At 52.8% G+C, this 26032-nt stretch overlaps 1 protein-coding gene across 1 annotated transcript; it reads right to left on the bottom strand.

Moving 5' to 3' along the window:
- Nucleotides 1-4286: 4286 nt before the first annotated feature.
- On the bottom strand, nucleotides 4287-25225 carry ZC3H12D (zinc finger CCCH-type containing 12D). Its single transcript, XM_032339278.1, is given in 7 exon segments — nucleotides 4287-7063; nucleotides 8085-8191; nucleotides 10673-10907; nucleotides 15060-15113; nucleotides 15116-15160; nucleotides 15163-15197; nucleotides 24258-25225. Coding segments are annotated over 7 exon segments (1587 nt in total). The 5' UTR covers nucleotides 24563-25225; the 3' UTR covers nucleotides 4287-6257.
- Nucleotides 25226-26032: the final 807 nt, after the last annotated feature.

Genomic DNA, 26032 nt, shown 5'->3' with positions numbered 1-26032 from the left:
GTAAACATCAGAATGCATGTGCCCCTTTGAATCAGTATTTTTGCAACCTTTGGGTAAATACCTAGTTGTGTGATTAATGGATCATAGGGTAGCTCTATTTTTACCTTTTTGAGGACCCTCCATGCTGTTTTCCAGACTGGCTACACCAGTTTGCATTCCCACCAACAGTGTAGGAGGGTCCCCCTTTCTCCACATCCTCGCCAACATCTATTGTTTCCTGTGTTGTTAATCTTAGCCATTCTGACAGGTATGAGGTGGTATCTCATCAAATTTTGATTTGTGTTTCCCTGGTGACAAGTTTCCCTGATGACAAGATGCTCAACATTTTCTGTCCTTAACATCCTCTGATCTATCATTTTAATGGCTTATAATATTTCATTAAATGGATGTACCATGCTTCATGTAACTCTTTCTTTCCTTCAAGATTTTCAATTAATAAATATTTCTCTGTTGCCTTCCACAGGCAAAGGATCACGGTGCCATTCTCCAAAGATGCCCACCACATGTAGACGTGCAGGAGGATTGCACTTTCTTGCCCTGTGTAATTAGGTGCTGCCATGCCATGTCTGCTTGCAAGCTTTAAGAATCTGCACAGTTGAGCATGTTCTCTTCTTCGGGCCACTTGGAAGCTGAGGGACAGATCCTCCCTCAGCCTGGGTCTCTGCGTGCACAGCCCCAGCTAACCTGTCCTGGACATGGAGAATGATGTTACACAACTCTGTAATCCTAGCTGTTGGGATTCAGGACTGTTTTGTTTCGGTGACATAACCTCACCGGTCCTGACTGACTAGCCTCAAGGCTGATGGAAAGACAAGGTTAAAGACACTGTCCCAACCTTCCAATTTGCATAGTCTTAAGTGGAAACCTAAATACAAGGAAAGAATTTGATAAAGAGCAACAAATAACCATTCAAAACAAAATCATTCCAAAGGGTGCCTTAGAGCAGCTGGAAATGTTCAGCCCCGGAAAAGACAGCAGTGAAGAATCCGAGAAGGGTGGTTCACAAGTGCTAGAATGGCCTGGGCTGACTTTGCCAAGGAAGGGGGAAGAGAAGAGCTTTGAAGCCTTGAAGCGGAGGGAGATTGGAGAACAATGGTGGGGGCGGGAGATCCAAGAGGATAAGAGAGCAAAGGAGCTACATACAATCAAGTGAAAGATGGAACACAAAGGACCCCTCAGTAGGTGACTTTTGGGTGAAGAAGGGGCTTTGAGAAAATGAGAGCTCGGGAAGTTCTCAGAGAAAGGAAAAGAGGCCAGACTGGGGAAAAAAAAAAAAAACATCACTGGTGCAGAGAGAGGGACCTCATCTTCATCCTGTGCTGTCCATCCTTCCTTTGAGGGAGAAATGCCTCTATAAACTACCTCAAGAAGAATGGCAACAGTGAAACTGACTTTTGGAGGCTTAATATGACTTGTTTTAATCATGCAGACACTATTTTCAAGAATCAGTTTGACTTCAGATAAAACCCAAACTATTGTGGTTTGTTAACCCTATTTAAGTAATGACTTCCAACAGCTACCGGTGTCAACCACACTTTTAACTTTGTCAGCCGTGCAGTCAGTGTCAGCCAGTCAGTGTCTCAGTCAGTACCAGTTAATGACTGCCCGTCAGACAGCCTGCCTCTGTCCCCCTGTGTCTGTCAGTCAGACAGTGTCAGTGTCAATGAGTCAGTCAACGTGTCAGTTAGTGACAATGTCAGTGAGTCAGCCAGTCAGTGTCAGTGAGTCACTCAGGAAGCGTGTCAGTCAGTGACAGTATTAGTGTCAGTGAGTCAGTCAACCAGTCAGTATCAGCGTCAGTCATTCAGTGTCAATGAGTCAGCCAACCAGTGTCTGCCGGTCAATGTCAGTCAGGTTCCGTTACTGCTTGCAGTCAGCCAGCCAGTCACAGTCAGTCCGTCACCAGTGTCAGTCAGTCAGTAAGCCAGTCAGTGTCTGTCAGTCTACCAGCCAACGAGTTAATATGAACAGCATTCAACTGGTCTCTGAGTTATGCCCACATGCCTTTCTGCTTATTTATCCAGCATCTTCCTGGGCATTACGATAGGTGTGTCATTCCTCCATAAGAACAGAGAGGTGACATTGTTTCCCCAGGAACTCAGATCACAGTAATTACAAGCTGGGTCAAGCCCTCAGCCCCTTATTTTCAGCCTGGCTGCCAGCAGTTGGGCTGAGTGCTCCGATTCCGAGAGCTTCCCGAGTTCTAGTGGGCATCAGTCCAGAAGTGAGGCGGAGGGAACAAGGTCACCTTTTGACTCTGAAGAGCCACTTCCTCCCCTGCAGGGGTTTTTGGCAGTCTCCCACCAAAGTGCTCATCTGGCCTCGTTCCGGGACTGGCAAGATTAACACAATGATAGCTCAGGCCCTGTAACAGCAGGCCCTCCAACTCCCAACCACACAAAGCTGTGTTGTCTATGGATGGGCAGATGCATGGTTTTTCCTGACAAAGCGAGAAAGAGAATAAACACAGCAGCTCCTTTCTCAGGCAGGACTAGAGCTGGAGGAGGGGATGGGTGGGGCCATCCTAAGCCCTGTCCTAAGGCCCAAACTTGAACAATGCCATGGGTATTCTTTTTGTCGCCCAGACACTGTCTCCCTTCTTCGTTCTGAGGGAAACTTAAACCTTCTGCATTCCCTTAAACCTTCTGACACCCCACCAACCATGTGAGTCCCTGCAGAAGCTGACAATCCCAGGACGTGTCCTCATCAGAGCCGGAGCAGGGCATGAGTCCCAGCTGCCCCCCATTGTAGTGCCTCATGGTGATTAGTCCAGGGGCGGGCACATGACCCATGCCAGGCCAATTGATTCTTCCCAAGATTCTTCTGAGGCTGAAAGTCCTTTAGCTGAAAGGATATGTACCTAGGTCTGTTAACAGAGTGGCTCTCACTGTGTAGGGAAAACCTGAGAAGGAGCGAATAATCCCACATGCAGAAGAAAACCAAAGAGAGAATCCTGACAGACAGGGTTCAAGACCCTAATTCCAACCAACCTCAAAGCTGCTTTGCGCCCACCCCCCACCCCAGTCTCCTGGCTCCTGATTTGTGAGCCATGCTTGTGAGTCATGAGCTCGCCTCATGCGAACCAATATACTTGCTACCCTGTTAGATTTACCCCTTCTGACCTCTTTTGGACACAGCTCATCCCGTATGTGGTTTGCTCAAGACCCTCCACTTCTCCTCTTGAGCCCCTTGCAGCAGAGGTGGGCAGAGAAAGCCAAGGAAGGCCCACTCAGCCCTCAGGAGGGTGCAGGAGACAGTCCCTGAGGGACTCTGAGGCACCTGCCTCAGACACATGTGGCCTTCCCCAACTATGAAGCATGCACGTCGTCTCTTGGCCTCTGACCCTCTGGTTATGGAGAATGTTCTCTGGCTTGTTTCTCAACAAGCAAAACAGCTTCATAGGCAGGAGAAAATCCCACAGGACATCTCCACTTAGAAGGACCCCAAACTTGGTTGAATTCTGTGCTATCAACTATCTTGAAATTCTTAATCACTTTTGAACAAGGGGCCCTGCATTTTAATTTTACACAGGGCCCCACAAGTTATGTAGCTGGTCCTGGTTCTGGGCATTCCCTCATGGTGGGATTTGTGATTTCAAGTAGTTACTCCAGCTCCTTGAGTCCCCTCTCCCATCCCCCATCCCTTCATGTCTCTTCCCCTCCCCCTGACCATGACCATGCTCTTCTCCCCCTAGCGACTCTTCTCCCAGACATGGGGAGCTGTCCCTGCACCAACTAGCAGTTGGCTCTTTGCTCCCTGACATGAGTTCTAGGTAAAATCCGGAGGGCTGGGTTTGTTTTATTTGGAACAATGAGGACCTGAGTGGCTTCTGTTGCTTCTACCCCTTTAGCCCCTGATATTCTGCAGTTCTGCCTCAAAATGCCTTCCAGAGGCTTCCGGAAAAGCTGCATGAGCAAAAACACGGTCCGGCACCCAGCTGCTCAGATTTGAGCAATCGAGGGTTCTGCTGCAAGTTGATACAAGAAGAAGTGGTGTTTGTGAGATTGCTTTGTGGTTCTGTAAGGAGGATTTTAACAGTCTGGCAAACAGGCAAGCAGCCCGTGTACCTGGAAATAGCCCACTGAGCATCCAGCAAAGGCCTGTCCTCGCCTTGGGCCTTGATGTTTCCCCTGGAAAAGGTAGATTCCAGCCTCTGACCCCCAACAGTGGAATAACACCACATGAAGCAGCCATTACATCAGTCTTCATAACCACAATATTGTGAATGTGAAAACCTGACCTGAGGGGAGAAGCAGACACAGGAGAAAATGATATACAATTTGGTAACAGTCCAGATATGGATAAGAGTGATTTATTTTTGAATCATGGTAACAGTTATGCGACCAGGAACTTTTCACTCACCCGTCCATCCATGTTTTGTGTCATAAAGACATACCAAGACTTCGGAAAAGATTCCAAAGGGGATTACACTGAAATGTGCTGTCTCTTCACTTGTTTTTGTGCTTGTCTTAATCATAGTGAACCAAATAAAATAGCTTTACAGCTTACTAAAACTCAAACTTGTCCTCAAAGGAAGCAGTTTAAACATTTCCAACTGTAAGTCAGCCTTGCAACAATGCCACCTCAGGAGACAGATCAGAGAGACAAAAGCAGCTCTAACATAAAGCTTGTCTTGCCAAAAGAGAACAAAAACAATAACTCCGGGAGGGAAATCCAATTTTTCCAGAAAGAGTTGACCTTCTTCAGGACTGAGGTCCCCAGATAATAAGACACAACTCTGGGTGCAGTGTCCTCTTTGGGGAAAAAGGAGTAAAGGGCAGATCTGGCTGAAGCACGCTAAGAGGCTGGTTGAAAAAGACGAAGGGGGTCACAGGGAGACACAACGTCACTCTATCACCACTGGCAGCATTGACCGTCAGAAGGCTGGATGCAGACTTTCCTGGGCTGACTCCCAGGGGTACACCCTGGTGTGTGCCAACAATGCCCACAGCTGAGTGGTGCACTGAGAAGGGTTTCCCCTTGCACTCCCAGTCTGCAGGAAACTTTGGGGGGTTGGGAGCTGATTTTCCACTGGGAGGTGCCTCACACTCTTCCGGATAGCCAGCCACCAAGGGCCCTCATGAGCAAATGAGCCAAGACCTGCCCCACTGGACTTGTAATCCAGAGTGAATGGCAGACGCCCCCTAGAGATGTCAGGGCCCCCTGAAGACGCAGGGTCCACACTGGGGAAGCCCAGTCTCATTTCTTGCCCATTGCAAATGGGTGGGTCCCTTTGTCCCAAAACTCAAAGCAGTAACTGGCTGGAAAAGAAACAGCAATGGTGGAAGGGGCCAATAAGCCTCCATGACTGAGGACAGCTCAGCTCTTCACTGACCCATCTCAACGTTCCTGGGCGCAAGTCCTGACTCACTGGGCCTAGGCTCACGTTTGAGGGGCAGATTAGAAAACTCAGCCAGTAGAGGAGCTTGCTGGAAAATACCCTGAGGAAGTCCCTGAGTCAAGAAGGGTGTGTGTGTGTGTGTGTGTGTGTGTGTGTGTGTGTGGTGTGAAGGCCCCAGGAGCAGACCCTCAGGACACCATGGCCCTGCCCCGCCCCCACAGACCAGCAATCGCAATCTCAGAGTGACAAGTAGAGCCCACACAGCAAGGCTAGAATTCTAGGTTCCCCTCATGAGGTAAGAAACGGCTCATCTGAAAACCTCCAGATGCTGAAATCTCCATCAACCAACCGACTACATATGTCAAATGCGATTTGATACAATAAAATTCAAGGCCATGTACCAGGATTTTTCAAGCTTTTTCCAGGACACACCTCAGGTTTACATGGGTACCAAGGGGATACAGGTGCACCCACCTGAAGCTAACGAACAGGAGTTTCATACCTAGCTTGATTACTTGCAGTGCACTCTGAGATTTCCTCTTTCTGGTGTGAACCATAAAATTGCCTTTGTGACCCACTTGTGGATCCCAGGTGCAGCTTGTCAAAACAGGCATGGAGTGTTTCTAGACAAACTCTTGGAGCCGTCAGCGGACCTGTACACTTCCACACATAAGACGTCACTCCCTCCCGGAAGGGGCCAACCTTATTGACCTCCAGCAGCAAGCCCTGCAGTGTCAGGGAGGGTCATCGAGTGCCACCAGGAGCCCGGCTGAGGGTGAGGAAGCTGGCTTCCCTGACCATCTTTGAAGAAAAGGGGGCTTTACAGAGGCTCGCCCCAGGAGCAGGCTGACAACCCATCTTGCCCAAGTGGTAGGGCAAGGCTGGGACATCACTTGCGGTGGCATTGGCGAGTTCCTTAGGATTTTCCCACAGGCGCACCAGACCTTTGGAATTTCTGGATGAGAAGGATGAGCCTGGTGACGTCGGAGAGCGCGGGGAACCGGGCCATGACGCTGTCCACCTGGTGCGGCGGGAAGATGCTGCAGAGCGCAATGCGCGCCCGGGCGCGCGCGTCCGCCTCGCTGGGAGCGGAGGGAGGCGGCGACCCCGACGGTCCCCCGAAGGCGCCGTAGCCCCAGCCGCGTTCCGCCCAAGCCGAGCGGCCCGGGAACTGGCCGGCCGCCGGGGGAAGGGCGCGCGCGTCGGCGGGCCATCTGCGCTGGGGGAGCAGCTCACTGGGCGCGGCCCCGGGGATGTGACCCCCGCGCGGCCGGGTCGGCTGGCCGGACGGGCCCCGGGGGCTCGGGAGGTCGGGCGTGGCTGCCGGGGTCGGAGAGGGACCCCGCGCCACCCATTCCGGATGGCGCGGCTGGAGCGTGAGCCCGACGTCCCGAGGAGGCGTCCCGAGGAGCCCCGGGTCGTCGCTGAAGGCGAGCCGCGAGAAGCCGCCTTCGAGCGCCGCCACGTCGGCCTCTGGCCGCGCCGAGGGCAGGCTGCGCGCGCCGGGCTCTGGGGCCCCCGGCCAGGCCGCGGCGGAAGCGCCTCGGGGCCCCCCCTGCTCCGCCCCGGCAGCCGCCGCCCGCGCGCACCTCAGCCGCTCCGCCTCCGCGCCTCGCCAAGCCCGCGTCTGCGCTCGCAGCTCGTCAGCCACCGCCAGCTGCGCCAGGTGCGGCCTCTCGGGGTGGTAGAACTTGCACTTGACGCCATAGGTGCATTTCTTGCCTGGAAGGGGCGGGGCAGTGGTAGAGGGCGGGGTGAGACCTCGGGCGGGAGGACGACGTGGGGAGAAGTGCCCTGGGGCCGGGTTAGAAGGATGAGGGTGTGGTACGCTCCCCCACTCTCCCCACCCCCAGTGGTGTAGGGCGCTGGACCCAGTAATCTCAGTGTTGGGCAGGGAGATTGGCGGTGTGGAAACTCCCTTTGGCCAGCAACTGAGACCAAACCTCTAGATCCAATGACCTTCGACCTCCACTTCCCCAGGGACCCTGTGGATGGGGCCAGCCTTTGGGATAGGGTGGGGAGCAGGTGCTCGAGAGATAAGACTGCACCTCCAGTTCTGCCTCGGTTTCCACCATTGGTCTCATTCCTTCTGCGAAACATTGCCCTCTCCCTACAGGCTGTTCTAACAGAGGTGATCCTGTAATGTATCGCCCAAACCTGGACCCTGCTGAGGGCAGGATCAAGAAGAGCCAACCTGAATGTATGTGCGGTTGCCTTCATTCTAACAAGAAGTGACTTTGAGTATCACCTAAGGTTTTTAAAATTTCTATGGACATAAGAAGCAAGACCTGGGATGTTAAACAAACAAACAAAACCCAACAATCTTGCCAAAGCAAGATAGTGAAAGCTGGCTAGAAGCGCTGTGGGATAAAGTCCTTAATTCTTAATGGACAGCATTGACCAAAGTCTGTGAAGGGGTGGGGCAGGTTGCCAGGGGAAGGGACTGAGGAGAAGGTGTTTGGGGGTACACATAGCTTCCTTGCTTCCTAGGTGCGGCTTAGCCCTGTGTATGACCCCAGCCTCTGGCCCTCGCAAATCCTCCAGTGCCACCAACCCCCATGATGTCTGTCCATCCTTGTAATAACCCAGCCAGCGTGCGCAGGCCAGACAGGTTAAATTAGCTCTGCAGTGTCACACAGCTAGGTAGGAGTGGACCCCGGACTAGAACCCAGGCTGCTGACTGCCCTGTACTGCCTTGATATGGGACCTGACCCAGGAGCATGGGGCATGGGGAGCTACTCACCATAGGGGCAGTGCTGCCAGGATGGCTCCGGGGGCTTTGGCTTCCGGCTCAGGAAGTTGCTCAGAGTGGGTCCCCGGCGGCCCAGGGGGTCATCAGGGGGCATGAACCTGTAAACAAGCACAGGGGGGCAACTACTGGACCCCCAAACACTCACCTCTGGCACCTGTATGGGGAGCGGGCCCCAGCCAGCCCGTACAAAAATGGCAGCACCAGGCATGGCGCCGGCCTGGGATCCCCATTCAGGGCCCCTTCTAGAGAACCCCCAGAGGGTGTGTAGCATTTGGAGCAGAATCACCCTTGAGTCTCATGGACCCTAGGAGGGGCCTAGCCCAGCTCGCAGAATCACCGAAGTCTCCTGGCTTCACACAAGTCCTACTTAGTGGGACTCTCGACTGGTTCCGGAGTCTGCATTGTAATAACTTTCCAGGTGATTCTGACCCACTGAAATGGAAGCCTCATTGCTCTAGGGCTCCCCTAGGCCTCAGTCTGAAAGCAACTCTAAACTGCTTTCCCACTGACCTCAACAGAAGTGCCGAGACCTCCACGGGGCAGCAGACAGCCCTGGGCCTGTGAGCCCTGGCTCAGATCCCACTTCTCCTGTGTTGCCCCACAGCTCTGGGGGAGTAAATATTAATAGAGTTTGAAATGTTAGCAGGGAGCCAGGGAGGAAGCAGATCTGGGGGGGGGGGGGTGGCACAGAGCCTCGGTGACAGGCCCAACCCCTTCTCGGCAAACCCAGGGAGCTCTGGGGTTGGTCTCAGCTTGTGCAGCTCCCGGACCCCAGCCCTGTTCTGGGATGATACCAGTCTGCCCCCTCTCTGCCCCTTCCTGTCTTCCTGGCATGTAGCTTCCCAACGAAGGGATTGCATCCTCAGTGGGCCCGCGGCTCAGAGAGGAAGGGTCCTCGGAAGGAAAATTCCCCTCCTTTAGTGTCATCCACTTTTTATATGAACAGTTCTGTTTCCAGGCCGCACTTCCAGGTCATACAAGTTTCCACCAGAGGACTTGTGGACCCTACATGGCAGGGCGAAGAGGGTCCTGTTTTTAATACGTTGGTGTCCCTTTGAGAGTCAAGTGTCATACTGAGTCCCACCGTGCAGACCATGTACACTAGGCCCGCACAGAATGGGGCAATCCCCAGGCCCAGGCAGCCTCTGTGGCTCAGATCCCAGCTTCCCAGCTACACAGCCAGCTTCTCCGAGTTGGGCGCTGACCAAGAATCTTAGGGAGCCGCCCGCTGCGGTTATTAGAGGTTCCCAAAGGCTTCACCTCCTGCTCTCTGCCAGGCCTTGGCCACGGCCAGCTGCGCCAAGAGGGCCCTATGGACGTGCCTGGGGCAATGGGGGCGGGCGTCCTCTCCTACAGGCAGGCTCTGCCTCCTGGCAGTCCGGGGAACCTTCTGGCAGGCCCTTTCCAGGGCCCAGTGCGTCAAAAGGACTTGGCTGGGGCCCTGAGCTGTCACCAGGCCAAGGGCAGCCATGATCTGTCAGACCTCAGGATTTTCTGGAACCCACTGTTATCAGACTTGCCAGATTTCTCTGGGCCTGAACTGGATGGAGGGAACTGCTCGCCCTGAGTACGTGGACACGACCATGGGGGCTACTGGGGCAAACGTCTGCCCTGGGGCTTAAGAGGGTGAGAGTAGGGACAGGCATGCCCAGAAATGGCAGAGCCTCTGTTGGAAACCACACCTGCTGCCTCCAAAGCCCTAGCTCTTTGCTGAAGTGGGAGCAATGTCCCAGCTTGCTGTGCCCTCCCCACCCTGGGCTAGCCACAGACCCATGCCCACCTTGCCGGGCTCCTGGTCTTTGCCTTTAGCACACCTGAGGACATCTGCCTTGCTTTCTCCTCACCTCAGCTCCATCTGGGGGCCCCTGCCCGGCATGTGCTAACAGGCTCTCGCCTTGTGTTCCCACCATCGCCCTCCCCCCAGCTAGAGCTGGTTGGTTCAGGGCGGACCTGACCCAGTGGAACCAATCTCGGGGACGGAAGAACCGACTAGATTCTTTTGAAAATTTCAACCAACAGGTAATGAGACAGACTTAATTCCAAGACCTTCACAACCCCAGGGAGACGAGTCCCACATGTAATTCGAAAATTAAAAACAAAACAAGACAGAAACATAAAATAAGTGAATGGAAGCGCGACGAAGTTCAGCTCTCCCCCAAGATGCCTGTTTCGGCGCTCTTGCTTGCAATCGTAAATGTTTTAAAAATAAAAGCAACATGTTGATGGTGCCCCAGCTCGTGCTTCGCCCACCTGTGGGCAACTCGGTGCCAGGTAAGCTGTGTGAGGGCATGGGAACAGAAAGGTCATGGACAGTTGGGACAAAATAGCCCTGTTGGGGAAAGGCGGTCATGAAAGAGAGGAGACCCAGAGGGACAGGGAGAGATGAGGCGGCGCGGGAGGAAGAGTGGGTGACTTCCGGGGGGACTCGGTCTCCAGGGCTAGGTGCCCTCTCCTTTGACGTGATGTGCCTGTGACTGCAAGCCCCACCCCCACCCTGGGCTTAGGCTGGTTGGAGTGGTTTGTGTTGGTCACCCCAGCCCCCCACCCCGGGGCCCAGGACCCCCTGTGCCGCCACATACCGGTCATTGACGAAGGAGAACATGAGCAGCCTCTGCTCAATGAACCACTTCCACTCGGGGTTCTCGCTCTGAAGGTCGCGGTAATTGTCGTTGGAGACGATGACCCCATCCAGCTCGTAGGCCACCTTCACAATGTAGCGGTCATCATAGCAGACCACCCGCTTGCCGTTCACCTTGCGGGACGGGGTGTACACAAGCACCGCCTGCCTCTCCAGCGCCTCCAGCACGTGCTGCTCTGGGGGCCACAGGGCGGGCAGGAGATAGAATGTGGCAGCTTCCGGGGCAGGGCTCCCACCCCCAAATCCATCTTCACATCCCCCAGCATGCTCAGCGGCTCAGGGAGCCTTTCTGAGCCAGCTGCCTCCTCCCCCACCCATGGCCCAGCCTGGCAGCTCAGTGAGGAGCTGGGGGGTCCTGAGAGGCATGTGCCAGCAGCCTGGGGTCAAGGGGACACGAGTCATGACAGAATTCCCAAGAACGGTACTCAACAAGGCAGAGTCACTTCAGAAGGCACAGTGAAGCCATAGCTCTTGTCCTTCGGATGGTTACATGACATAAGGCCCTACCACACTAGACACCAGAGTCCTCCTGGAGAAAGACGTTGGAATTTTAACTGGAATCCTGGCAATGCCAGTTACTAGAAGACTTGCAATCCCCCTGAAAGGCTTCTGCCTGGGCCCACAGCTTGGAGCCACTGTCCATCTTCCCCATGGTACAGGGGTCTGCTTGGGACACCTTCGGGATAGAGCCTCCCATACCACGGCTCTGAGGGACCCAAGAATGTAATAGGAGGCATCTGGGATTAAAAATCTATAACCCGGGGGGCAGCCTGGGTGGCTCAGTCATTGAGCATCTGCCTTTGGCTTGGGTCGTGATCCCAGGACGGGTCCTGGGCTCAAGTCCCCACGTCGGGGCTCCTTGCTTGGCAGGGAGCCTGCTTCTCCCACTCCCACTCCTCCTGCTTCTGTTCCCTCTCTCCCTGTCAAATAAATAAACAAACAAATAATCTTTAAAAACAAACAAACAAAAAAGAATCTATAACCTGGGGACTCCTGGGTGGCTCAGTGGGCCAAGCCTCTGCCTTTGTCTCAGGTCATGATCTAAGGGTCCCATGATCGAGCCCCAGATCAGGCTCTCTGTTCAGCGGAGAGCCTGCTTCCCCCCCCCCCCCCCACCTCTGCCTGCCTCTCTGCCTACTCGCGACCTCTCTCTCTCTGTCAAATAAGCAAAATCTTTAAAAAAAAAAAAAAAATCCTATAGCCTGGATTCTTGTCTCCACTCCCACTCCCAGGCACCTCGTCCCTCTCTGAACACCGGATTTTGCATTTCCCATAAAATGAGCATAGTGAGTCCTCCTCCACATCCTCGGTGTCTGTGAGCAGACTGGATGAGCTCATCCAGTTCCCAGGTAGACAGGTGAGGAAGTGAATGCATATCACGTAGCACAGGGTCTCTTATGGGAGCTAAAATCCACATTCCTGGAAAGTTTGCTCTTTGACCTTAGTTGTGCCTTTGAGGGCATGCCAAAGAAAACCCCTTCTACAGTAACAGTTACTCCGAACTTGGAAGAACATCAGCATCTCCTTCACAAATTGTTTCTTCCCTCAAGTCGACATCCTTTCCTACATGACATGGTTTCCAGACTTTAAAAAAGTACATAATGTGTAGAGGGTACAAAGGGTACTTTTAAAAAGCCACCTGCACAGCACTCCCTCGGAGAAGTCACCCACCCCATGAACACCTCCCCACTTTGCTGCTCCCCTCAACATAGCCCAAAGTGTAGAACTTTGTGTTTATAATTCCCTTCCTTTCATTTTCAAAAATGTGTAGGTTTCCATTCCCCAAAACGACTATGTTCAAGGTGATCAGGACCCTCTAGACTTTACACAATGGCATCACGCGTACATATTCTTCTGTACTTGCTTTCTTCCTTTAACGTCGTGTCCGGGAGGTTGAGCCGTGTCCACAGGTTCACTGCACTCAGTTCTGCATGTAAGTCTCCCGGGGGACAGAGGTACAAGGATTTCTCTAGCGCGTACCTCTAAGAGCGATGTTGCTGAGTCGCAGGGAAAGGCACTTTGGACAAGACAATGCCGAGTTGTTTTCCAAAGTGGGTATATCAAGTTACAACCTAACACAGCATTTTAGTAAACTTTGTCAATGCTTGGCATTTTCAGGTTTCTGAATGCTTGCCAATCTGGTGGGTGTACAGTGGCCTCTTATTGTGGTTTTATTTTGCATTTTTTTTGGATACTAATGGATTGAGCATCTTTTCATATGTTTATTGGCCATTTATGTTTTCTCTTGGGTGAAAGGCCTATTCATGCTTTAGTTCATCTTTCTGTTGGTCCTTTGTCTGTGACTTATTAATTTGGAGAAGCTCTCTATAGATCTGGACAGTAATCCTTCATCAGGAATGTGTGACGGATGGCCTCTCCCAGCTCAAGGCTTGTCTTTTCATTTTTTGGGGTTTTTTTTGTGGTATCCACTAATAAACAGAAGCTTTTATTTTAATCCAGGCAAATTTATGAATCTTTCCCCTGAAGAGTTGCACTTGTCATGACTTGTTTAAAAATTCCTTCCCTACCCCAAAGTGATTTCCCTACCCTTTACCCATACTTCATTTAAATATTACACAACTGTTGAGAACCGCCATTCCCATGTTCAGACACTAAAGAATGATTGGGGTAAGTGGCTCCTGGTGGAGAACTGAACACAAGTAATTTATCCCCACCTCCTTCTCATGGTTCCACTGAAGCGGTAATGAAGAAGTACACAACGGGGCGGGGGTCCGTAATCACATAAAAATGGGCCAAGGAATAGCAGCAAACCCAGGATAACAGCAAAGAAACCAAGAGAGCAGCAAATCCAGGAAACCATATTGACCCCGCAGCACAATGCTAGCTTCAGCAGCACATATACTAAAATTGACCCCGTAGCACATTGGGAGCCACAGTCCAGAATGTGTGTAGAAGGCTGAAGGGGATGCCTGGGTGGCTCCGTCGGTTAAGCGTCTGCCTTAGGCTCAGGTCACGGTCCCAGGTTCCTGGGATGGAGCGCTGCACTGCTCAGCGGGCAGCCTGCTCAGCGGGGAGCCTGCTTCTCCCACTCCTCCCTGCTCTTGCACTGTCTCATTATCTCTGTTACTATCTCTGTTCTCTCTCTCTCTAATAAATAATACAATCCTTAAAAAATAAAAATAATTTTTAAGAAAAGAAACTATTAAAAAGAAGGCTGAAGTGGATTGGGCGCCATTCTCCCTGCAAAGGCCAGAGCATTCAGGCCGGGGGAGACGGAGTGGGGTGAGGGCAGAAGTCGGGGTGAGAGCTACTCCTGGGATTGCTGCATCCACCTTTTCCCTACCTTTACCACTATAAAGAAACTGAGGTGTCACTAGGAAGGCGGAGTTCTGCCATGTGGCCTTTGACCTCGAGTAAAGCCATCGTGGTTGTGGCATTGCAGTAAACAGGGGCTGGGCTGCCCAGACTCCTGCCTGCTGGGTCTGCCCCAACGAGATCTGCCGGTCGACACGGACGGCCCGCCCGGCCACTGCGGGAAAGAGCCACACACCAGGGGAGAATACACAAGGAAATCACATAGATACGGATCTAAGCTCTAACCAAACTGGCTCTTTATCCACAGATTAAAAACTGGCCACCAAAAAACCCACCAGACTTTTGAGAAGATGTAAGAGCACACGCACATAAAGGGAGAGAGAGAGAGAGGTGGGGGAGGGGGAGGCGGTGAACAAAGAGAAGTGGCCTCCCAAAAATAAACAGCATTCACAGAACTGAAGAGAACTTTTTAGAGTCTATATTACAACCAGACATAGTCTACGGAGACTTCATCCCTAAGACAGGAGGGTCATTTCATTTAAGAAGAAAGGCGAGAACCTGAAAGAGAAGAATCGGTAATTGGTGACCATGGACAGAATTAAACACAACACCAAAAGCTTTTGGTTAAAAGGCTGAAAGAGGGTGTCGGGGGGGGCTCAGTCAGTTAAGCATCTGCCTTCAGCTCAGGTCATGATCCCAGAGTCCTGGGATCAAGCCCCACGCCGGGCTCCCTGATCAGCGGGGAGTCTGCTTCTCCTCTCCCTCCGCACACAATTAATTTGGGGGACTGAATCCTTCGCACTAAAAGACAAAAAATTCTGTTTATTCATCTACTCAACAACTATCACTGAGCACCTACTGCAGTACTGTGCTAGGTGCTAGCGCTATGGGCAGTGAGTATCCACAGTCAGTGCTTCCGGGAGCTTACAGTCCAGTGGAGAAGACAGACATTATCACACCAATAGCTAAGGAGGTAATTGACTGTAACTGTCCCGAGTACTTTCCAAGAAAAGGCGGACAGTCCTTGATGAGCATATCCCTGCTACACCTACCTCTGATAGGGGTGTCAGATCTCGGTGGATCTTTCCTCCAGGATGGGACAAAACTTTGATGTAGGTGTGTCCTCTGTCCCTGAACCAGTCCACAGCCAGCTGATTCCCCGGCAAGAGAAGGCTTCTTTATTTCCATGGCTACAAAGGGAAAACAAAGAAATCTGTAGAGTCACAGGAAGGGTTCCCAGAGAGTGATTTCCCCTGATAGTATCCTGAATCACAGTCTCCTAATCAAGGGAATCAGGAAATCTGCATTTTAAAAATAGTTCGTTCCTTGAAAAAAGTGTATCCCTTAACTGGCACCGTGCAGCGTGTGATGGTACGTATGTGGAGAGGGCACTGGGCTCCAAGGGACATGTGTTCCGAGGAGGAATAGACAAGAACCCTCTTTTTGCCTGAAGCCGATAAGGATCAAGACGGGATGGAGGAGAGTGGCCGTCTGCAGAATGCTCTTGTCCTAAGCGAGGGGTGCCAGTGTGTTATGGGGCTCCTCAAGTCCAAGTAAGGAAGCCAATGTGCCCCCCCAAATGCCCGTGAAGTGTCGATGGAGGCAGGAAAGAGAGAGCAGCGTGAGAGGAGGCCTAAGACCAGTCAGGGCTTTGCGTGCCTTCCTGAAGGCTTTCTTCCCCTCAGACCAAGGAGAAGCCCATAGAAGGATTTGAAGACCGGGGGGTTCGGCGTGATGCGACGTGATCCAATCCTGGGTATGTTTCCCAGAGCTGTAGCACAGCGGACACTGAATTGGAAAGGAGGCAAAGTGGGGGTGAGGTCCGAGGTAGGAAGTTTTTCACAGTCATCACAGCCAAACTAGGTAATGACGTGGGCCGCATGGGTGGTTGTCAGAGAAGGGAGAAGGGGAGGTGAACCTGAGAGACATTTAGAAGAGAAAAGTCTCTAGAATGTGGTGACTGACGGGATAAAGGATGACAGAGAAGAAGGCTCTGAGGAGGCCTCCGGACCTCTGGCTTGTTCATCTGTGGGCTCCTGGTTGACCCAGGGAGTTCTGGAGGAGGACAGGGTGTGGAGGGAAAGAGTTCTGTCATGGACACACAGCAAGGGGGAGAAGCCTCCGCGAGGTCTGGGTGGAAAGGCTAAGGATACAGCTGGGGTCGAGAAGAGAGTTTCTGGGCGATGCGCTCACACAGCGGCTGGAGCCATGGCATGGAGAGAATGGCCTGGCTCCTGGAGGGAGAGCCAGAGGCCTGGAAGATGGGTCTGGGGGCACTCTGGGACTCAGCAGCTGGTTACGGGGAGAGTGGGGCAATCTCACGGAAGAGACAGAAAGGGTCTACCAGGTCACAAGGAAGTTAACCAGAGGAGGCCGGCATTGTGCAAGCCACAGGAAAGAAGCAGCCAGGTGCTTCTCAGAGGGACCCACGAAGCCTGAAAACATCCCTCAGACTGAGTCTGTGCAGGTCAGTGATGTTTTGCTGGCGAGGGAGACAAGTAGATAGACCTGAGATAACGAGACTGCAGAATCAGACTTAGCCCCGGGTGCCATTCAGCCTGGCCTCAAGGTGAAGTCACTCTCTGCTCTGCTTCCTGCCCAGCCACCTGCACAGCCTCAGCCCTGTCTCCTGGCAGGCACCTTCTCCACACCTACCACAGGACCTTTGAGAAGGACCTTTGAACCGGATATTTCTTATCCTCTTGGCCTGGTCCATGCCTCCTTCTCCTTCAGATCTCACCTTCATCTCTACTTCCTCAGGAAAGCATCCCCAGACCCTTATTCTGAGTCCTCAGGGGACTAATACCAGTTGAAGGATGACACCCACCCTAGGAGGAACAGGTCTCCCCCTCTCCTATGTCACAAGCTCGTTTTGCTGCCCACTGAATTCCCAGCACCTGCCATGGTGCCCAATGATGGGCAACAGGTCAGTAAAAATGTGTTGAGTACATGAGTGGCTAAGAAGACACAGGTCCTTTGAGCAGCTAGAGGAGGAACAGCCCCAGGGGCAGAGTTGGCTAGAAAGACTTCAACACAGGGAAGGCTCGGCATGCCTAGGGACCAAAGAGAGAACAGAGTGACTGGAAGCATGGAGAGGGGGCAAAGGGGAGAGTTGTATGGGTTCTCAAAGAGCCGAGGGCCACCTGGACCCCCGTCTGCTGAGAAGCCTGGTCTCCAGCAGTCTGCCTACATCCAGACAAGGACAACGCTCCCGATTTTCATGCTGCAGTTTGTCTTGGGCACAGCCCCTCCTGCTGTTTCCTCCGAGGGGCCAGGAGAGGTCGGTTTGCAAGAGAAAAATGGGAGTCTCTGGAAACACAATCCATAGTAGCGCAAGTCAGGCTTTGTGGAGAGACTGAAGGAGAACTTGGAACTGCTTGTGTTCCAGTGACGATCAGGAACCAGGCCTTGCGTCCTACATCGGTAGTGTCTTCCGGTTTAGAAAAAATATCCCTCTGGCCACGGAGGCCCCGCTGGGAGGCTGATGCAAACAGTAGGGAGAAAAAATGTCAACGTCTGTGGTGAAAGGAAGACGAAGTGGACAGCGCGTCCCTCTGCCCCAGCGGAAGCTGAAAAAAGAAAGGCGAAGGGGGGAGAAAGAAGGGGTCCTTCCCAGGGCCCTCACCCCTGCATTCCTCAACTGCTCTACCCCCTGAGCCAGAAGCAGAGGGGTCAGGGTAGAAACCTCAGGATGGGTGCGAAGAGGCGGCCGAAGGCTTTTTGGAGAAATCCTGGTTTTAGCCGAAGGGGCCTGGGAGGAAAGGGGCAGACAGGTGAGCTGGAAGCAACATTTCTGGATCCCTTGCGTGCCCGCAGGCCTGGTGGATTATCTGAGGCCTGGGGATGGACAAACAGGCCCCTGGAGGGGAGCAGGACTGTAAGCCAGGATGGCATCCCAAAAGGTCTATTTTCTGGGCACATTAAAGCAGGAATGTGAGCAACTAAAGACACTCCATCCCCAAACATGCCTCTGTCGGTGGCAACGATGTCTCCCCTCCACCAGTTCCCTAGTACACATATCACTGCCACAATTCTTTTAAAATGTTTTCTCAAGCTCTCTCTTTTCTGTGACTTCCCGTCTGTTTCTGTGACTGCACACCTTTGTGGGTAGGTGGCTGGAGGGGCCACATTCAGTGATGAGGCTGAGCCCAGTCCCTCTGAAGAGGCAAACGTGAGCAGGGCAATGGGTTCTGGTAACGGGCAGGACCGCAGCCTACAGGGGCCCTCCTGGGGGCACGTGGGGGGGAAGGAGTGGTAGTTTAGGAGTTCAGGAAGAGAAAAACTGATGAATGGTGCTACCATCCGCTTCGTGCAGCAAAAACGGGTCCCATGGCCTCTTTCACACAAGACTCCAAGATGGCGGACCCTTAGCCAAGAGTTTCAAAAGGGCAACAAATACCGTGAAGTCCAAGAGAAGATGGAACATCCACACATCAGCTCATAGCCCTAAGAAGTGTTCTCCCTTCCAGCTTTGACTCCAGGTAAGGGAAGTCAGGGACTAAACCCTAGAGTCACTTAAGCTGTTGTCTCTGGAATAGAGGGTTTTTATTCAAGTCCATGGTTCTGCAGGACTGGATTCCCACGCACCCCACCCCAACCTCCCCTCTGAGCCTTCTGGTCTCTTTTGAGATGTGGAGACTATTATTGTTCAATCCTTGCCCTATATATATATTTTTTAACCAACCTCAAAACCCCATTATGGCTGCCCTATTTTTGACCACAGAAAGCCCCAGGCCATGGCAGGATTGAAGCCACAAGCAGAGACCACCTTCTCACTGAGTTTGGGGGGGGGGGTTCCTCTCTCTAGGAGCTGGCAGAGTTCCCAGTCAGGCAAGAAAGCCCCACGGTTGCCCTAGGACCACACCACTCGGCACACATGAAAATGCAGAAGTCAAAAACACCTGCTCCTTTGGGCAGCCCTCCACTCACTCAACATTGATTTGTGAGCAAGGCTCTGTGCTGAGTCCTCAGAGACAGTGAACAGGACAGCCCTCACTCCTGCTTCCTGGCTCATGTTTAATATTTGTGGAGTCGTATGTACCGGGCCACATGGCACTCAGCGCTCCAATCATTACAAGGAGCCCCTGAGGAAGTGACCGTCCTTCCACTGTATCCTTGAGGAAACTAAAGCAAAGAAATGTGCCCAATTCCCTGATCTAATGACAGGTCTCAGAGCCTGACCTGTGGGGTTGCAAACTCCTCCACCTCCATCTCTTATCCCGAGTGTTCCTGCCCCTCCCCTCCCTGCCCGTGGAAGCAAGACAGTAATTCTTTTGGAGCTTAAGTCACCTGCTGTTATAAGGCTGCAGTTGGGGGGAAGGACCTTAGCTCTTTTTTTTTTTTTTAAGATTTTATTTATTTGACAGAGAGAGATAGATCACAAGTACGCAGGCAGAGAGAGAGGAGGAAGCAAGCTCCCCACCGAGCAGAGAGCGCAAGGTAGGGCTTGATCCCAGGACTCTGAGATCATGGCCTGAGCCAAAGGCAGAGGCTTAACCCACTGAGCCACCCAGGTGCCCCAGGACCTTAGCTCTTATTAACAGTCACTGCAACCAGCTCCCCAGGCAGCTGAGAGCCAGGCCCTGGGAAAAGGAGACAGAGGAGGGAGGTTCTGAATAAAGGGAGAGTGGTAAGGGGAAGTGGGTGTCTGCCTGAGGCCGGCTCTGTCTGCAGAACAATCCCGCCCGGGGCAGCCAGGGTTCTGCAGCCCTTTACAGGGAGGAGCCACCTGGCAACTCATCGCTGTCGCAGTTTCTTGCCCAGGAGGTTCTGCAGAAGTCAGCAGCTCACAGAACCGTCCGTCCGAGCGTGCGGTAGTGGTGGCAGGTGGGAGGAAAGGAAAAGAGAAGTGGTGATCCCTTCAGAGCATGAGCTGTGAAGGCACGCCACTCTTTCCATTCCGTTTCTTATTTGGAGTTAAACTGCAAACACCTGGAACCTGGAGTTTATAGCCTTTGCCCCAAAAGATCTTTCCCCAGCTCACGTCAGGGGGAAGAGAGAGGGTGGCCTCTGGAAGAGGGGTCACCATCATCTCAGAGAAGGAGAAACAGGTGCAGACCTAGCCAGCATAGGTCAGAGGCAACTCAAGAGCTCCATAGCAGGTGTGGCCCCCTAAGGCAGCCTCCACTAGTAACCCACAGGGGTGGGGGAGGAGGCTGAGGAACCCCCCATCCCCTTGCAGGCCTGAGGTCTGATCACTGAAGATTCGTGACTCCAGAAAAAGTCAGGGTCTGTTGAGGTTTCCAAGAGTTTAAAAATGTACAAAAAGCCCTGTGCACCCCAAAATGAGGGCACATTTACATGAAACCCTCGTCTGGGGGCAGCAAGAGGATGTGAAATTATCAGGTGGTTTTTCGCCCAAGCTGAAGTCCTTCCAATCTCTCTTTTCCAGTATGCACCACCCAGGAGGTGGCAGTGAGCCCCTGAGAAGCCGCGCAGCTCCTAACACACAGTCCACGAAAGCCACTTCAAGCCTGCTGGACCCTGTCCTCAGGGTCAAGTGTGACGCCCTTGAGTACACTGAGCCCACACCCTCCTCTCTACGATATGGAGATGTGTGCGCATGTGCACAGGCCCACCCACGCCCCTCGAAGGTGAGGGGACTGTGCAGGCAAATCAGTCTTTGCTCAGCTCTGCCAGAGCCACGGGTCAGTGCACATGCGCGGCCCTCTGCTCAAGTTCCCAACATGCTGGCGGCAGCAGGAGAGGCGTCCTGGGCACCGGTCCTGCAAAGACCACCTGCCCCCTGGTGTGGGAGTGATGGTACCCAGCAGAACCTGTCTGCAGCAGGCAAGTCAGGGCTCATCCTGCCCGGGAAGGGCTCTGGTCCACGCAGGCAGCCTCTGGCACCAGAATAGAAGTCCATGGGGTCAGTCTCCCATTCTGAGACGCTTTCGAAGGCTGGAAAGCCAAAGCTGCACAGTGCTAGAGAAAGTGCAGGACTTTGGGAAGAGCTCTGGAAGCAGAGCCTGGCACTTAACAGCTCTGTGACCTTGGGCAAGTAACCTATCCTCTCTGAACCTCTGCAGAAGAAGAGAAATTCCTTCATAAGAAAAAGGCATTTAATGCATAAAATAATCACCTTGAATCCTAGAATGTTACTGGTGGAAAGCCACTGAAGATGATGTTGATAATGATGATGATTTCATCCAACCTCTTAATTGTATAAACAGGGCTCAAAAAGTAAGGTGACCCACTCCAAGGTCATACAGCTGAAAATCTAGACCTGTACTGTCCAACACATAGGCATTAACCACAGTTGGCTATTTACATTTAAATTCAAATTAACTCAAATTTAAATTCAGGTCCTTGGTCACAATAGCCACATTCCAAGTGTTAGTAGCCCCATGTGTCCAGTGGCCATCGTAATGGACAGTGCAGGTATAGAGCTTTCCATCCTCAAAGGGAGTTTTGTTGGGCAGGTCTCAGCTAGAGTTCAGGACTGAGAGCTTCAGACTCTCGTTGGCTCCTGGGGGCAGGAAGGACATGTGCTCCAAACTGCCATTTAAGTCCTTCCTCACTTCTTCCAGGGCCAGACAGCCGATGAAGCTGTAGCCTCTTCAAAAGCAGAGAATGGGGTGCCTGGGTGGCTCAGTGGGTTAAAGCCTCTGCCTTCCGCTTGGGTCATGATCCCAGCGTCCTGGGATCGAGCCTCGAGTTGGGCTCTCTGCTCAGCAGGGAGCCTGCTTCCTCCACTCTCTTTCTGCCTGCTTCTCTGCCTACTTGTGATCTCTGTTTGTCAAATAAATAAATAAAATCTTTTTTTAAAAAATCAGAGAATGGGCAAATCTGTGATGGTACAAAACCTCAGGAAAGGAGAATTTTCAGAAACCACGTTTCTGAGGTTAACTGAGTTTTGAGTTCAGCAGATCATAACTAGACACTATGTTGGGTTTCAAACTACCCATTGCCTCTAAAGGGTGAGCCCCACACTGAAATCTGTCCTTTGCAACTGGGACTGGGTGTAGCCTGAAGGTCATGGGTCATGTGGGAGCTGGCTGGAGGACACAGTAGGAGGACACTGCCGTCGGAAAAGGAGCAGGGGATGGGGTAGGACCTCAAACCCCAGCATCTTCTAGACTGGCCCCTGAGCAAACCAAGTCCCACCCACCAGCTGGTGGTTGTGCAATGTATCTTTTTTCCTAACTAAGGATGCAGGAGGCTGGGGAAAGGGATGGGATATTTATGTGCGTACAGACACACACATGCACAGATATGTCCACACGCTGAGACCTCACACAGACACACATGTGCTCATTGACTGAGATGCTGTTTAGGCAGCAAGTGTGTGAAAGCATTAGAGCTCTGACACACTCTTTATAACAAGCTTGAGTGATGGCTTTCATTTGTCACCCACACAGATGGAGCGTGAAGGGGTTAGATGGATGACAACAGTGGGAGGCGGGAGTAGGAATAAATGCGTTTATCTCTAATGCATCATGGTCACTCACAAGGAGAAGATGCCATTCAAGTTTGAATTCCAAGCAACAACAGAGCTTTTCATCAGTAGAAAATCCTCCAACACCACCCTATCGAAACAATTTCTAAAAACTGTCTGCTCCCCACGAGAGCCTGCCCACACTTTCCTGTAGCACCTGACATAGTCCTTCTAGCCCACAAGCCGTTCTTCTGATCTGGGATCACAGAGCTGGTACAATCTTAGGGCTGGAAAGGTCCTCACTTTAAGAAATACCCTTTTAGGGGTGCCTGGGTGGCTCACTGGGTTAAAGCCTCTGCTTTTGGCTCAGGTCATGATCCCAGGGTCCTGGGACCAAGCCCCACATTGGGCTCTCTGCTCAGTGGAGAGCCTGCTTCCTCCTCTCTCTCTGCCTGCTTCTCTGCCTACTTGTGATCTCCTTTTGTCAAATAAATAAATACAATCTTAAAAAAAAAAAAAATACCCTTTTACCTTTAAAGCTTCCTTTGTACAGATCTCCAGAAGGAAAGGGGACCCATCCTGCTTGGAGGCCAGGTCCCCCTCACAATCCTCAGACTTCCCAGGACACTCAGAACCTTAAAAAATCTTAAAAGTCCTTCCAACTCTCCCTGATATCTCAAATTAAGCAGGATTTCATAGGCTGACCTGTCAGGTCCCTACACAGGAGCATGTGTGCTGATGTCCCAGAGAGCCCAGGAGCAGCCCAGGGTGACCAGGCTGGCTCAGTCTTGACCCAATACTCTCAGGACACATGGAGCGGGACCCCTAGGGACAGTACCCAGAGCTGGGCCATTCTGGGTGGAACCATTCCAAACTTTTGTCTTGCAGGGCCAAGTTCCAAGTGAGCCCCAGCCCCCCGGGGAAATCTACTGGATCTGCCAGCCAAAGGACGGACACCCTCCTGACTCATTCAGCACTGTGGATCACACAGCTTTTGTCAATTCCAGCCAGTGGCTCAGCATTCGAAGGGAGAAGTCCTCTGTTTACAGCTACAAGGGACCGATTTCCTACAGATCTGCTGTTTGCCTGCCTGTAACTCAGGCCCGTAGCACAAAACTGCCCTTGTGTGAATACAGCCTCCTCCTTGCCCCACGTGGAGTGTGGCTGAGACTGTGAGATTGTCTCTAAGCTGAATGTAGCCATGCAGGGGTCAGGTGCTCATTGCAGAAACACACAAAGATGCCCAGACCACTGTGTCTGCAGCTCACAGGCCACAGGTGCATGTCTCAGACCAGCTGGGGAACCATAGCACCACCAGCCACCTGTAGGGAGCAGCCCCCAGGAGACGGCTTCCCACTCAAGCACCTTTTCCCATCTGGTTCTAGTTATCCTGAGAGAGGCTGCTCAGTTATCTATCTATTCGCCTGTGTCCCAGAAGACACTTGAGGTGCTGTGGCTTTCCCAGCCCCACAGCTTCTCAGGGAGACTCCAGCTGAGAAGCCACAGTCTGCCACCCCCCAACGCCAGGCTCCTCCCTGGTTACCCACAGCCCTCCTCAGGAGAGAGTCTTTCCCTGCCCTGGGTTGATATGAAAGCAGGAACTACCTGCTGAACGCTTACTCTTTGTCAGGCACTGTCCTAGGCACTGGGTGCGGCTCCAGGTCTTACAACTACCTTCTAGGGAGGTTTAATACCCACAGTACAGATGGAAAAAGTGAGGCTCAGAGAGATTAAGTAACTTAACTAAAGGCCGCACAGCTACCAAGGGTATGGAACGGGGATTCAAAAGCCCATCTGTTAGCCCCAAAACTCTTTGGACCAAACCACTGGATAGAGAGACCGTCCTCCCAACCCTGAGGATGAAGGGAAGTACCTCATTGCCACGTTGCTGCCGTCGATCACTATGGGTCGCAAGGAACCAGCGGGGCCTCTGCAGTCCTCTTCCAGCTCCGCCACCGGCCTGCGCTGGACAGAGTCCAGGGACGCGCAGGAGCCCCTGGGAACGAGCAGGGGCGCCCCGCTGCCCTCACCCGCTCCCGGGCGACTGCCAGTCTGGATCAGCTCCCGCAGCACGTCGTTGACGAGGGCGCCCTCCCCCAGTTTGCCCAGCACCCTGACCACATCCTCCCGGCTGTAGCCCAGCTTCTGGAAGAACTCCATCTTGCTTGAGCGCTCCATGCTGCGGCAGCTGGGCCCCCAGTTCCTTCCGGCAGGGCCACCCGGTCATGAGCTAAAGAGAAAAGCCTCCATCAGGTGTTTTGCGAGCCGCCTGGCTTGGAGACTGTCGGGTTACTGAGGGCAAATTCTGCACACTCCCTCCCTGCCTTATCTGTCAGGAAATCATGTTGCCTGGTCCCCTTGGGGATTTTCGGTTGCTCAGTGTGGTTAGGGAGCTGCAGATGCAATCGTGCTGCTTTTACTAGAGCACCTTCTGAGGCCTTCAGACACCCACCACCAGGACCCCCCCCCCCCCACACACCCAGGACCCTCTGGTCAGAGACACCGAGGGCAGCTGAGCGGACCACCCAGCGCTGGGAACATTTGTGCAGGGGCAGGCCGGAGGAATGCTCCTGAGGCTCCGTCCCTCCGTCCTGCGCTGAACAGCAGCCCCACCCCCCAGATTCATACGCTGAAGCCCTATCTCCCAGTCCCTCAGATTGTGACTCTGTTGATTAAGTTAAAATAAGAGTTGATTAAGTTAAAATGAGGTCATTAGGGTGATCCCTGATCCAATATGACTAGTGTCCTTATAAGAAGAGGAAAGTTAGGGACGGCTAGGTGACTCAGTCGGCTAAGCCTTGGACTCTTGGTTTCTGCTCAGGTCATGAGCTCAGGGTCTTGAGATGGAGGCCAGCTCTGCGCTCAGTGGGGAGTCTGTCGCTCCTCTTCCCACTGCCCCTCCCCTGCCACTGTGTGCACGCTCTCTCTCTAAAATAAGTAGATCTTAAAAAAGAAAGAGTCATAAAATTATACTTCCTGTGAAGAAAAATGAAACAATGCTCAAGCAAAAAGAATAAAAAGATACAATGCCTCTTCGTACAAACTCCAAATCCACGTGCCTCTCCTGCTCTTTGTATCCTTCCCGTGCTTTCCCGATGTCCTGGCTGGCGGATCCAATAGATCCACACACACCCTGTCTTAGCGGGGTTCTTTTCCCATAAATAGATGAGTATTCAGCCACTTGCTTTTCTTATTACAAATGCATCTGGGAACCCTTTCTGTGCGGGTATATCTGTTCCGGGATTTGCTGTATCCCCTGCATCGAGGACAGCACCTGACCCAGCGGACTCTCCACGCAGATTTGCCCAGTGAACGTGGCGAGTAACCGTCCGCTAGATGATGGAAGCAGAGCTTGCCTTCCTTTTGCCCCTGTTACAGATCAGGCTCAACACACCCAACCTTTCACCTGCCCTCTTCCCAGCAGCACAGGTGCCCTACCTCCCCTCCGTAGCCTCCTGCCGGCACCCTCCGTAGCCTCCTGCCGGCACCCTCCGTAGCCTCCTGCCGGCACCCTCGGCAGCATCCACGCCTTCCTACCAGGTTCTCAGCGGGGCTCCCCGTCCTCTGTAGGGCCACTCCCCCGAGGCTGGAGCCCCAACTCAAGGGCCCCCCACCGGCTCTGGCAGGAATAGGGCTTCTGCAGCTGAA

Source organism: Mustela erminea, chromosome 4 (genome assembly GCF_009829155.1).
Source record: "Mustela erminea isolate mMusErm1 chromosome 4, mMusErm1.Pri, whole genome shotgun sequence".
Taxonomy (NCBI): domain Eukaryota; kingdom Metazoa; phylum Chordata; class Mammalia; order Carnivora; family Mustelidae; genus Mustela; species Mustela erminea.
This window is presented reverse-complemented; position numbering and strand designations above follow the sequence as displayed.